The sequence below is a fragment of the Carassius gibelio genome, chromosome B19, assembly GCF_023724105.1.
Source record: "Carassius gibelio isolate Cgi1373 ecotype wild population from Czech Republic chromosome B19, carGib1.2-hapl.c, whole genome shotgun sequence".
Lineage (NCBI taxonomy): Eukaryota > Metazoa > Chordata > Actinopteri > Cypriniformes > Cyprinidae > Carassius > Carassius gibelio.
The window spans coordinates 16,692,316-16,705,383 of NC_068414.1; the positions used below are offsets into that span (position 1 = coordinate 16,692,316).

Here is a 13,068-nt window from a genome sequence, read left to right on the forward strand (position 1 = left end):
GATGCTCACTTTGTGTGTGTCCTTCTTCACACTGGCTGTTTTCCAAGGTAAAGCCCCCCAGAACATGTTCATGTTTGGTCACATGTCACTCATAAGCCACTTTACCTACATTTAGACATGTACAATTAATCCACTTGGGAAAATAGAAAACATCTTCTTCATACTTTGTGACATATAGAGACATATTCAGTGATGTGGCAATGTTTAAACAGAGTAATGTATGAAATTAACTTCAAATAAGAATATCTTAATGTAAGACTGGAGCACCAAAGAAAAAGCATAATTCACCTGAGAAATGTGTATAGTAGACTGGTAAAAAATATCTAATTAAATAATCAATAGTCTCTTGTATTTCATTACATGCTCATGCTTCAAATTTCATTCATGGTTCACTGAAGCTCAGACGAGAACATTTATTTTTATTATTAATTATGTAAAAATCAGTTTTAGAAATTAATTTGCATTTTCCTTCCGAAATAATTGACTTGTGAAGAATTGTAAGCAAGGAATGGTAGCTGAGGCATCAGATGATAGACCGATTCATTAACGAAAGTAGACGTGTAAATTAATAAATTAATGGCTTACCGTGCAGATTTTTTCCCCTACCCGTTCTTGAATGAGTAACTATCACATTTTAAGTAAAAAAAAAAAAAAAAAAACGTCTTTTTTTTTCCGTCTGTGTCTGGATGCCAACAGATTTCTCGCTGGAGATCAGGGGATCAAATATAAACATATGGCGCCATCATGTGTTGAATTGAAGTATTACAGTCACACTTGCAACATATTCTAGTTTCAGATGAGCTACACACAGGCGACCTGTGGACAAAGTGTAAATGTTTAGAAGTATTTATTGCACTTAGTCTTAAGTTTCTGATAAATGGGTGTTGTATTGCATCTCTCTTCTGACAAACACTCCTGTCAAATGTGTGTTTAGAGGCACCATTACTAATAAATTTTTATTGCCCTGTGGATGATGCTTTCTGTGCAGACAGTCTTATTTAAGAACTGAATTAAAACATTTAACCCTCTGTCTGTACCTTTTTGGACTTTCTTTTTTATCTTCTTTCCTCTCTGTATAAACAAGTTCATAATTGAATAGGACTATACAGCATCTGGCCTAAGTCATTCTAAAATAATTTGGCTTAAATAAATAGGAAAAACATATCCGAGAGTGTATTGATTTATCTATATTCAAATTACTCGAAACCAACAATTTAGGGTTACTTTTAATGTGATTTAATTACTTAAATGAAAAAACAAACCCCTGCTACAGCACTGCACAAAAATAAAATAAAATAAATAAATGCTCATAATAAGAGTTACTTTATTTCATCATTACATGTCATGTGCAGAAATGTATTAATGTCTAGCCACACACTTTTGACACTGACAGGTTAGAAGTTGTTTCACTTTGAAAGAGACTCATGGCAAAAAACATTACTTTGCTGTATAAACTTGGCCTGTGGATCTGTGGAAAAAAAAAATAACCTTTGGTATAATTTCTCAAAATATCTGATCAACCCCTGACATTTGAATTGTTATTCAGATAAGTAGCCAGTCATTTAACCATGTGTTTTTGGAAAGCTTTTGTCTTTTAAACGCATTACAATGCACAAAATCAGTGTAATTCATACTGCAGTAGTGTTGTAAAGTTATTTTATGTTTTGTGAACTGATAGTGTATTCTGCTTCAAAAATGTCCACAAATGCACCTTTGCGATATCTTTTGCAGACAGCAATTCATGCTTCTGAATTTTGGGACAAAATCACCACTCAGACTATATATATATATTATATATATATTATTGTCTGCGATTAATCACATTGTTATGCCCAGAACTAATAATGCATTCAAAAATAGTGTATTGTACTTTTTTTTTTTTTCATTTAAAAGTATAGGCCTACTGCTCTATGAACAAAAGTGCGATAACATTTGGTTTGCAAAAAGTAGCTTTTTACAGCAGTGTTCCTTTTACACAGTAGCTGTTAAAATATTTATTGTAGCCTAAATCTCAACTTAATTTTATTAAATTAAATATAAAAAAAGCTATTTTTCCACTGCCAGGACATTAACTTTTTTATAGAAAATATTTTATAGTTTGTTATAGAAAAACAAGTTATGCTCGAGAATCCAGTTTTTATGTAATGGCAAAGTGATTATATTTCCTTTTTATTAAGTTAATTTATAAAAACATTTGGAGCATTTTTGTTCATTAAATATAAGTTTTTGTTTTTTAAAGTAATGACCAAACAGCCAACAGGGACTTAGTATATGTTTGATTAATTTAGCCTTATAAAATCATCACGACTTGCCTTAAATAAAATCTATAGATATAAAAATATCTATAGGGCTGAAAATCAGGGCTCTAGTTCGGCTACATCAGAAATAGTTTCTCAGTTATGAGGTGAATAAGAAACTAGCTCGGATCTAGCACACATAGAATGATTTGACTGAAAATTTGCCAGAAGATGAAAGAAAACTAGTGGTCATCTCTACGCAATTCGGAAAAAAGTCTTTTCTGCATTGGTTTTTGTTTTAGTCTTTGTACAGCAGTTATTGTTCTTCTAAGTGTATTTTTTAATGTAGAATATGTGCTATATAAATACATTAAATGTAGAACATATAAGAAATCCCCCCAAGCATAAAAGTGAAACTCTGCCTATGCTTAAATGCCTTAATAGGGTAGATTGCATTACTAACTACAATTTTCATCATGTCATTTGAAATAACTGGACTGCAGTTTGTAACTGATTGCATGTAATCTGGATTATGGACACCTTTTCAGATCCCCCCTAAATACTTCTAATTAGATTACATTTAAATGCTTATCAGGTTACAGTTATTATGGATTACCTGATTACAGGTGCTTCTCAATAAATTAGAATGTAGATGAAAAGTTCATTTATTTCAGTAATTCAACTCAAATTGTGAAACTCATGTATTAAATATATTAAATTCAAACAGACTGAAGTAGTTTTAGTCTTTGGTTCCTTTAATTGTGATGATTTTGGCTCATATTTAACAAAACCCCACCAATTCACGATTTCAACAAATTAGAATACTTCATAAAACCAATAATTATATTTAAAAAAAAAAAAAAAATAGTGAATTGTTGGCCTTCGGGAAAGTATGTTCATTTACTGTACATGTACTCAATACTTGGTAGAGGCTCCTTTTGCTTTAATTACTGCCTCAATTCAGCGTGGCATGGAGGTGATCAGTTTGTGGCACTGCTGAGTTGGTCTGGAAGCCCAGGTTTCTTTGACAGTGACCTTCAGCTCATCTGCATTGTTTGGTCTCTTGTTTCTCATTTTCCTCTTGACAATAGCCCACAGATTCTCTACTGGGTTCAGGTCTGGTGAGTTTGCTGGCCAGTCAAGCACACCAACACCATTGTCATTAAACCAACTTTTGGTGCTTTTGGCAGTGTGGGCAGGTGCCAAATCCTGCTGAAAAATGAAATCAGCATCTTCAACAAGCTGGTCAGCAGAAGGAAGCATGAAGTGCTCCAACATTTCTTTGTACACGGGTGCAGTGACCTTGGTTTTCAAAAAACACAATGGACCAACACCAGCAGATGACACTTCACCCCAAATCATCACAGACTGTGGAAACTTAACACTGGACTCCAAGCAACTTGGGCTATGAGCTTCTCCACCCTTCCTCCAGACTCTAGGAGCTTGGTTTTCAAATTAAATCCAAAACTTGCTCTCATGTCAAAAGAGGTCTTTGTACCACTGGGCAACAGTCCAGTTCTTCTTCTCCTTAGCCCAGGTAAGATGACTCTGACGTTGTCTGTGGTTTAGAAGTGACTTAACAAGAGGAATACGACAACTGTAGCCAAATTTCTTGACCCTTCAGTCCATTCCTTGTGAAGTTCACTCAAGTTCTCAAGTTCAATCGATTTTGCTGCACTTCTCTCAGTTGGTTGTGCATCTTTTTCTTCCACAGTTTTTCATTCCACTCAACGTTCTGTTAACATGCTTGGAAACAGCACTCTGTGAACAGCCAGCGACTTTGGTAATTAATTTTTGTGACTTACACTCCTTGTGAAGGGTGTCAATGATTGTCAGAGACCATTTTGAAGGTTCAGGAAACCTTTGCAGGTGTTTTGAGTTGATTAGCTGATTGGCATGTCACCATATTCTAATTTCTTGAGATTGTGAATTGGTGGGTTTTTGTTAAATGTGAGCCAAAATCATCACAATTAAATAAAAAAAAAATAAAAAAAACAAAGACTTAAATTACTACAGTCTGTGTGTATTGAATTTATTTAAAACACGAGTTTCACAATTTGAGTTGAATTACTGAAATAAATGAACTTTTTCCACAACATTCTAATTTATTGAGAAGCACCTGTATTATTCACACAATGGCAGTAATTAACATTTGCAACAGAATAGAGATACATGTGATATACATTAATTTGCGATCCTGGCTTCTGAACTTCAACGAGGCCTAGTTAGCTACTTAACAATGCTGATGTATAACTGCAAATATTTAAAGCTTGGAAGAGCTTAATCTATTTTCATGTTTATTAATGTTTGTTCATGTGATGCATGGATTCCCAAATTTGTCACTCAAACCATTTGACCTAAACCTTATATGAAGGCTCCTTGAAATTTAAAGTTCATATTTCGATAATTTAACTCTGGTTAAGCTGGTTAATGGTTACGCTGACATGCAGATACTAAATAAATAAATAAATAAATAAAACACTATGCTACTACTTCTACTAATAATCATTTCACATGCATTTCATAATGTTTATAACAAAGGAATACATTTTTTTTTTATTACCATAATTCAAATATATAAACAAGTTAGGCTAGATCAAAAGTAATCTAATGTAATCCAAAAGTAGGCCAAATAGATGACCTAAAATGATCATATATTACATTACTGACTACAGTTATCATCAGGTAATTTGTAATAATAGAGTAATTTATAAGTAATCTACCCAGCACTTTCTATCAGTTATTAATGTTAAAGAAAAAGGCTGTGAGTACATACAGACTTAATTTCTCTCTTATTTAAGGTAATGACAAGATAAGTAAATGTAATAACAAGTAAACTATTAAAATTATTCAGTGATTGTTATATATTCGGTCTATCCTAGTAGTCAACATTTAAAGTGGATCAAACCCTTTCATCAACATTGTTATTGTCTTAGGGCAGCTTTGATTAACTTTTTTCATCCACTTCAAATGTTGACTACTGTATATTAGCGGACGTTTAAACAGCTAAGTAAATAGAACTAAACCTAAATACTTGATTGAGACAGCAAGAGAAATGATTGGCGGAGACACGCAAGAGCAACGCCCTTCGTGATGGAATCTGAACTGTGATTGGCTGAAAGCTCCCCGAGACAAGTTGCTGTTGAAGTTCCTCAGTTCGCAGAAAACCCGGCAGGCGCAGGCTGTAATTGGAGGGTAAAATGGCGCTGAGTTCTCAAGGAACAAAGAAGAAAGTTTGCTATTATTATGACGGTAAGAATTACATTTTTACCGGCGGTAAATCGATCTGTTATTGTCAGAGAAATAAAACGCAGTGTCTGCTTTGGATAAATTCTGCAAAACGCTTCAGTTCCTGAGTGCAGTCTAATTGTTAGCTGGGTTTAGCCGCACGTCGCTAATGCTAGTGTTAGCCTAGCTGCTCTTCATCCTGTTGTTCTTCTTGTTCACTGTTAGCATCCAGACCACATCATGGAGTTAATACCAGCACAATTCACACATTTTTTTTTTGCAAGTGCAGTATATCTATGCAACGTTACACTTCAACACGGGTATTCTTTATTTCCCGCATATAGCGTCGATAAAATTAGCTCGACGTGATGGAGAGTTGAGATGAAATGAGCTCGCTTCTTTTACTCATCTCTTCACTGCTAGCAGCAGTATCACTCCGATATGCTCTACGTTTATAGCACAAGATGTTTTGTCTTCATTTCCCCCTGTTTTTGCTTTCATCTGCCCTTCATGGTCACGAATGAACATCATGTTTCGGTTTGTCGTGTAGTAATGCTCGTCTCGAACCGTGCAGCTGGCTTTGTGTCTAGTTCTAGGCCTATTTGGAAAAAAAAAATGGATTAGTCAATAAATTCCATAATTAAGCAATAATTCAGATAATTTCATAAAACAAATTAACATTTGATAGTTTATCTTTTGAGAGTCTGTAGTTATATTATGTCTCTTTAATCTTTGTTATATTTTAATCTTTGTTTTATATATATATATATATATATATATATATATATATATATATAAGTAAATTTAATGTATTAATATAATGTTTTTCCTTCTTTTCCAGGGGATGTTGGGAATTACTACTATGGCCAGGGTCATCCCATGAAACCCCACAGAATTCGCATGACCCACAACCTCCTCCTCAACTATGGCCTGTATAGGAAAATGGAAATTTATGTAAGAGACATTAATAACTTCTTTTATGCTTTACTATTATTTTGGCTAAGCTGAATTCTTGACTTGTTTGCATGTTCAGCGGCCTCATAAAGCCAATGGTGAAGAAATGACCAAGTATCACAGTGATGATTACATCAAGTTCCTCCGTTCCATCCGCCCAGACAACATGTCTGAGTACAGCAAGCAGATGCAGAGATGTACGTTGTTTGGTTTTCCTTTAAGATGTTTTAAATGTTGGGAAGTTCAACCATGATGCAAGTTGCTTCCCTTTGGAGTTGTTTCTCTGTCTTGAATGTACAGTAAACATGCTTTATTGTCTATGCAGTTAATGTAGGGGAGGATTGTCCTGTCTTTGATGGCTTATTTGAGTTCTGTCAGCTCTCAACAGGTGGATCTGTTGGTAAGTTTTTTTTTTTCTCCTTTTAATCTGTACAGAATCTTATCGCAGTTTGTTATTGTTATGTGTGTGTGTTTTTCCTAACCATATATTCTAATAATTTTCTAGCTGGGGCTGTGAAACTGAACAAGCAGCAGACAGACATTGCCATTAACTGGGCAGGAGGCCTTCATCATGCCAAGAAATCTGAGGCGTCTGGTTTCTGCTATGTCAACGACATCGTACTCGCCATTCTGGAGCTGCTCAAGTATGTCCTTTAATAGAAACTACTACAGATAACAATACTTTTATTACTTCATTTTTATTTATGCACACAAATACCGGACACACACACTACTGGTCAAAAGTTTTGGATAATAAAATGTTTGTGTTTTTGAAAAATATCCCATGCTCACTATTGCTGCTTTTGTGCAAGTAAAAATACTCTAAATAGGGATATGTTCAAATGTAATTTTATTCCTGTAATGCAAAGTTGAATTTTCAGCATCTTTGCTCCAGTTTTCAGTAGGGGTGCTCCGATTAAAGCCGGTTCTCTAATCAGCGGTTAATTCCATCAGGTGTGTGATTTCACATAGAGCAGCTGTTACTGCACAGAGCCGTTGTTAACTGAGAAGATGCGCCAATAAACGTTGAAAATGAAGTGGATTTGCGCATCTTCTCTATTAACAACGACTCTGTGTAGTAACAGCTGCTCGATTTGAAATCACGCAGCTGATGGAATTAACCGCTGATTAGATAACCGGCTTTACTGATGAGATGTGCATAACGATCGGTCGATCGTTATCGGAGCACCCCTAGTTTTCAGTGTCACATATTTTTCATTGTTGAAAACTTTATATTTGCTTAATATTTTTGTGAAAACTGAAAGACTAAAAGCCTCCTCTTTCTAGGTACCATCAAAGAGTGCTTTATATCGACATTGACATTCATCACGGAGATGGAGTCGAGGAAGCTTTCTACACAACAGACCGTGTCATGACTGTTTCCTTCCACAAGTATGGAGAGTATTTCCCGGGTACTGGAGACCTCAGAGTAAGTATTTCAAGTAAAATTATTACTTTCTGGTTAAAGAGGAGTGCTAAGCTATATAACTTTTTTTTCAGGATATCGGTGCAGGGAAGGGAAAATACTACGCAGTGAATTACCCGCTCAGGGATGGTATTGATGATGAGTCCTACGAAGCCATTTTCAAACCTGTAAGTCTGTAAACCTTTGCAGGTGTTAAAAAAAAAAAAAATTCAAGTGTTCTTGTCTTAAAGGTACAGGTTGTAAGACCAGCCACTAGAGGGCACACTACCGAAACAATAACAATCGTGTGGTTTGACGCTGAGGAGGAGCATGGAATGATGAGATTTGTTGTCTTCTACCCAACCACTGAAGTTCTCAAGCAACAACTTGTTCAACAAAAATATACACTCGTGTACATTCAAACACAGTAATTGGGCATACATAGCAAACGCGAGTTCAACAATTTGCGCGAGTAGATTACATTCAAAGTCAATGCAAAGACACAATCAGAAGCGTCCTCGTGCAGGTCTAGAGACGCGATGCCCCACGTTTGGTGTGTTTGCCCGATAATACTAATCTTATTGATCACTATAATAGCATACATTTTCTGTAAAGATACTAATCAAAACAACTCATCTGTCGAGTAAAACACAAGCGAGATCGGCATCTCTTTCTAGTTGAAGATTGTTGCGGAGATGGAGATCTCTCTCCATCTAGAAAATGCAACCCCGATATTGATCCTCGCTCTTTCTCTTCTCTTGTCCCGAACTCTTCTCGGGTCGTTCGGTTGGCCCGTACACTTATGTTTACAGGAACTGTCCTTGTCGACAGAACACTACGCTAGACACTACGTTCGCATTTGTCCAAGACACTGTTGTCATGTGGTTTCTACGTCAGTAAAGGCGGTAACAAAGGGTAACTAACATCATTGACAGGCGACTGCACTGCCCCGTGTCACTGTTTAGAATGGGAATTTTCTCATGATTTACAAGTAGTTGAAAACATTATAGAGATTTTTAGTTATCAGATGGACAAAATATATAACACTAGCCTAGTGGTTTTTGGATATTTTATTGCAAATATCTTACATATTGTACCTTTTAATTAGCAGTCTTGAAAATTTCCTGTTTCTGAATGTCCTGCAGATCATGGCCAAAGTGATGGAGATGTACCAGCCCAGTGCTGTGGTGCTCCAGTGTGGTGCCGACTCTCTGTCTGGAGATCGATTGGGCTGCTTTAACCTCACCATCAAAGGTGTCAAACATGATCAAACTGCAAATGCATCTCTAAAGTGAGCTGTTGTTTGTGTCTAACCAAACCCTTGTGGGTTTCTCAGGTCATGCCAAGTGTGTGGAGTACATAAAGAGCTTTAACCTGCCCCTGCTCATGCTGGGAGGAGGAGGCTACACCATCAGGAACGTGGCCCGCTGCTGGACCTATGAGACGGCTGTAGCACTGGACAGCACCATCCCCAATGGTGAGAGACACTGATTGTGTTAGAATTTATGTTTTGTTCTCTCCATGGTGAACACTATTGAACTTTGTTCTTTTGTTCCATCAGAGCTCCCGTACAATGACTACTTCGAGTATTTTGGACCTGATTTTAAACTTCACATCAGTCCCTCCAACATGACCAATCAAAATACAAATGACTATCTGGAAAAAATCAAGTAAGTGGGATGAAGGGCCACAATTGAGAGTACAATGGCATATCGGTTTTTGGTTTGACTTGGTTTGTTGCAATTAGGTTTTATGGGATTTGTTTTGTTCCTGTTGCAAAAAAAAAAAAAAAAAAACTGACTTAACTCCGGAATGCAAATTTGAAATTAAAGTGTTTTTTATTTTATTTTTTGTCTTTAGGATGTGCATTGAACAAGTGTTTTGTATCTGCTGCCTCTCTTTTTCTATACAGACAGCGTCTGTTTGAGAATCTGCGGATGTTGCCTCATGCTCCAGGGGTTCAGATGCAGGCGATCCCAGAGGATGCTGTTCAGGAAGACAGCGGAGATGAGGAGGATGACCCCGACAAACGCATCTCCAGTGAGTGCCACCTTTATTCACTTGCTGGCAACTTTATCGCATACTAACAAACATGGAAACTCCTTGATTTGTCGTCGTGAACCTTTTGATGTGTACTGATGCAAACAAAATGTATGTTTTAGTATGAGATCCGAGTTGTGCAGAGCAAAAGTGCTTGTTTTTCTCATCTTTAGTCCGTGCCCACGACAAGCGGATAGCCTGCGACGAGGAGTTCTCAGACTCTGAAGACGAAGGACAGGGCGGCCGGAGAAATGCAGCCAATTACAAGAAGCCTAAACGAGTGAAGACTGAAGAAGAGAAGGATGGAGAAGAGAAGAAAGGTGAGCCAACAGGTAAAGTCGGTTTCTTTAATTTCAGGCTCATTCTTATAAGTAAGAACAGCAGTTACTCTCGTGAGTTTGAGCTGTTCACATATTGTTAAGAGCCGTGAGATTGACGTGCTGTCCCTCTCGTTTGATACCAGATGTCAAAGAAGAGGAGAAAGCTTCAGAAGAAAAAATGGACACAAAGGGGTAAGTTATCTCTCGCATCGTGGACTATGAAATATGTGCTCAGGTTTTCTGATTCTGTAAAACCTCATTCTAAATGGCAGGGCTTGCTTTATTCATTTTAAAAACTCCACTCAATAGGCCTCATTGTTTGTGTTTTCAGCTAGACGGGTGTTTTTGTAAATGTCTAATTGAAATTTGATACTTTTAAAATGTATACTATACAATTTTTTTTTTTTTTTTTTTTTTTTTTCATCAATCATGAATTAAATTGATCAAAAGTGACCGTAAAAACCCTTTATAATATTACAAAATATTTATATTTTAAATAAATGCCATTGTTTTGAACTTTCTGCTCAAAGAATTATGATCACAACAGCTTTTAACACTGGTAATAATAATGTTAATATAAACATTTAAATAGAAAAGTTTTTATATTGTAATGTTTCTTTTTTTTTTTCTGTCTCTCTTTTCAAATAAATAAATGTAGCTTGGTGAGCTTAAGATACTTTCAAAACATCTCCCCAACCCCGTCCTTTTGAACTATACCATACATCACAGTATATGTTTTTAAATATTTGCATATGGATCATTGATTTTTATTATTATTTACAGGCCAAAAGAGGAGTTAAAAACCGTCTGAGAAAAGGACACGTGGTGCTCATGGATGCATGAACTTGTCATACACCCTCATCCTCTCAAACGTCAAACCCACACACACACATCCTAGGTGTTAGCTCGAGTCCTGAGCTAAGGACTGTAAATTATTTTGTAAGACTCGTTTTACTATTTGTAATCTAATGAAGCGGTATAAAAGTTTTTACATTTTCAAGTGTGAAATGACAGATGTTTCTCTTTCTTTATTTTCTTGTGCTTTTGAAACCATGTTTGTTTGCCTCCCACTGGTAGTCCTTATGTGACTGTTTACCGACGATAGCACCTCAAACAGGACCAGGATAGCACATCTTTTTCTTTCTTTTCTTTTTTTCTCCCATCATGGGAATCTCACCCCTTTAGTTTGTTTTTTAATCATGCATTGACACACACTTATTGGCCGCTCTTATTTAGTTTTCTCTGCGGACGCTGTTTGCGAATGGTGTCCTTTACCTCGTTTTTAAGCGTTAAATGTTTGTTTTTATTGAGGCTCTGTATTGAACTTTCCCCTGGCAGGTGGGGCATTGCAAAGGCTTGCTGTATTGCTGTTAGATTCCCAATTATTTTCTGTTGTGGTTACGCTAGCACGTCAGTCTCACGGCTGACTGGAAATAGCCGTTTGGAGTTCAAGAGTTCAGTGGTTGTGAAATGTCCTTATTATTACAATGACTTTGGTAAACAAAATAAAAATTCTGATATTTTGTGGTTTTTCTTTAATCTTACACGAACACTTTCTTCATGTTCAGTTTGTCTAGCAGCAGCAGTTTTGTAGTATGTATCGTTGATCAAACTGGATAATGCAAACACTACACTAGGTAAAAGCTCAGTTGAATCACACTGGTGAGACAGCAGGTATAACAGCATTTCATGTTCCTTTCTACTATGCTAAATTAACGTGTGGTAAATAGTCAATAGTAAGTAATTGTGTTTAAATACCTCTGAAGAGCTGGGTAATAAAACTGATTATGTGTAATCTGTATTAAGTAATCAGATTACAAAAATTAAGTACTTGTAGTAAGATTAAATTACAATTTAAGATACTTGTAATCAGCCTACAGTTAAATCTTTACTGATTACATATTCATACAAGAGTAATAAATCATACATTATTGATTCATCTTTCAAATGTTCTGTTCTAAAATCATTTAGATTTTTATAAATTCTTACAAAATACAATAGATGCTTTAGTCACCAATGGTCAAATCCTAAACGATCTGTTGGGGGTCTCGCAGGTCTAAATAGCTGAGAAAGCACTGGTAGCTTGTCTGTGGAAAACATTATGATGTTCCTACTGAAGTCAAAGCCACACGTCCTCTCCGCCGAGCTCGTCTCCAGCAGAGCCAGCTGCTTTCCTGAAGAAGTCAACACGCAAACCTCATTCAACAAGACTCACACTTGTAAAAGGCTGCTCGTTGACAAAGCATTTAAACTGATATCAAAGCAGTGTTTATATTTTTGAAAATGAAATGGTTGTTTAAGATAGTTGTTTAACAGAGAGGCATACTAAACTGCCAACCTGTCTGTTTGTGGTTATGTTTTGAGCCCAAGCTAACTCAGTCATAAAGATATATGTCCTTTACGTCGCACAAGGCTTATTTTTTAGGAAAAACAAAATGTAAAAAAAAAAAAACATTTAAATTAATTAAACAATTGAACTACGTGACATTATAATATAAAACCTATACTAAAATGTTCAGAAAAAAAAACATCCCCGTTATTGCACAAAGCTCCGTCTTTTGAATTACCTTTTTATGTGTTTTATAATAATTGTAAAACTTTTAACGTATGCAATAATATAAATCCATTAAACTCTGACACTACTTGATCTAAAGGTATCAAAATAACTGCAATATATTCAGAATATTATTCCTTATGATGCACAAGGCATGGTTCTTCATATTATGCTTTTATTGTTTTTATATACAGTACTGAATCCATATTTTCATGTTTTATATATTGTACCCACTTAAATTCAACTCTGACACTATTTGAGATTGTGCCTTTGTTTTTATATACAGTAAAAACAAAGTTTATATAAACATATTTTTCATATGTTTAATAT

The 13,068-nt window shown here is 35.7% G+C and overlaps 1 protein-coding gene across 2 annotated transcripts; it reads left to right on the plus strand.

Moving 5' to 3' along the window:
• Nucleotides 1-5,331: 5,331 nt before the first annotated feature.
• Nucleotides 5,332-11,707, plus strand: LOC127978962 (probable histone deacetylase 1-B). 2 transcript variants are annotated; one of them, XM_052583991.1, is made up of 14 exons: nucleotides 5,332-5,489; nucleotides 6,307-6,419; nucleotides 6,499-6,616; nucleotides 6,745-6,819; nucleotides 6,925-7,063; nucleotides 7,707-7,848; nucleotides 7,920-8,012; nucleotides 8,970-9,078; nucleotides 9,161-9,301; nucleotides 9,386-9,494; nucleotides 9,737-9,864; nucleotides 10,038-10,196; nucleotides 10,328-10,376; nucleotides 10,968-11,707. In XM_052583991.1, the coding sequence occupies exons 1-14, from the start codon at nucleotides 5,438-5,440 to the stop codon at nucleotides 10,993-10,995; spliced, it is 1,455 nt and encodes a 484-aa protein (XP_052439951.1). In that variant the 5' UTR covers nucleotides 5,332-5,437; the 3' UTR covers nucleotides 10,996-11,707. The 2 variants fall into 2 exon arrangements, with proteins under 2 accessions (XP_052439951.1, XP_052439952.1); XM_052583992.1 differs by having other exon boundaries at nucleotides 10,038-10,184.
• Nucleotides 11,708-13,068: the final 1,361 nt, after the last annotated feature.

What these genes read in the sequence shown, in the direction of transcription:
- LOC127978962 (XM_052583991.1), top strand. Translation starts at nt 5,438, where the DNA reads ATGGCGCTGAGTTCTCAAGGAACAAAGAAGAAAGTTTGCTATTATTAT. An exon ending in AGTTTGCTATTATTATGACG is followed by an intron (nt 5,490 to 6,306) that starts GTAAGAATTACA and finishes CTTCTTTTCCAG; the next exon opens with GGGATGTTGGGAATTACTAC. An exon ending in CGGGTACTGGAGACCTCAGA is followed by an intron (nt 7,849 to 7,919) that starts GTAAGTATTTCA and finishes CTTTTTTTTCAG; the next exon opens with GATATCGGTGCAGGGAAGGG.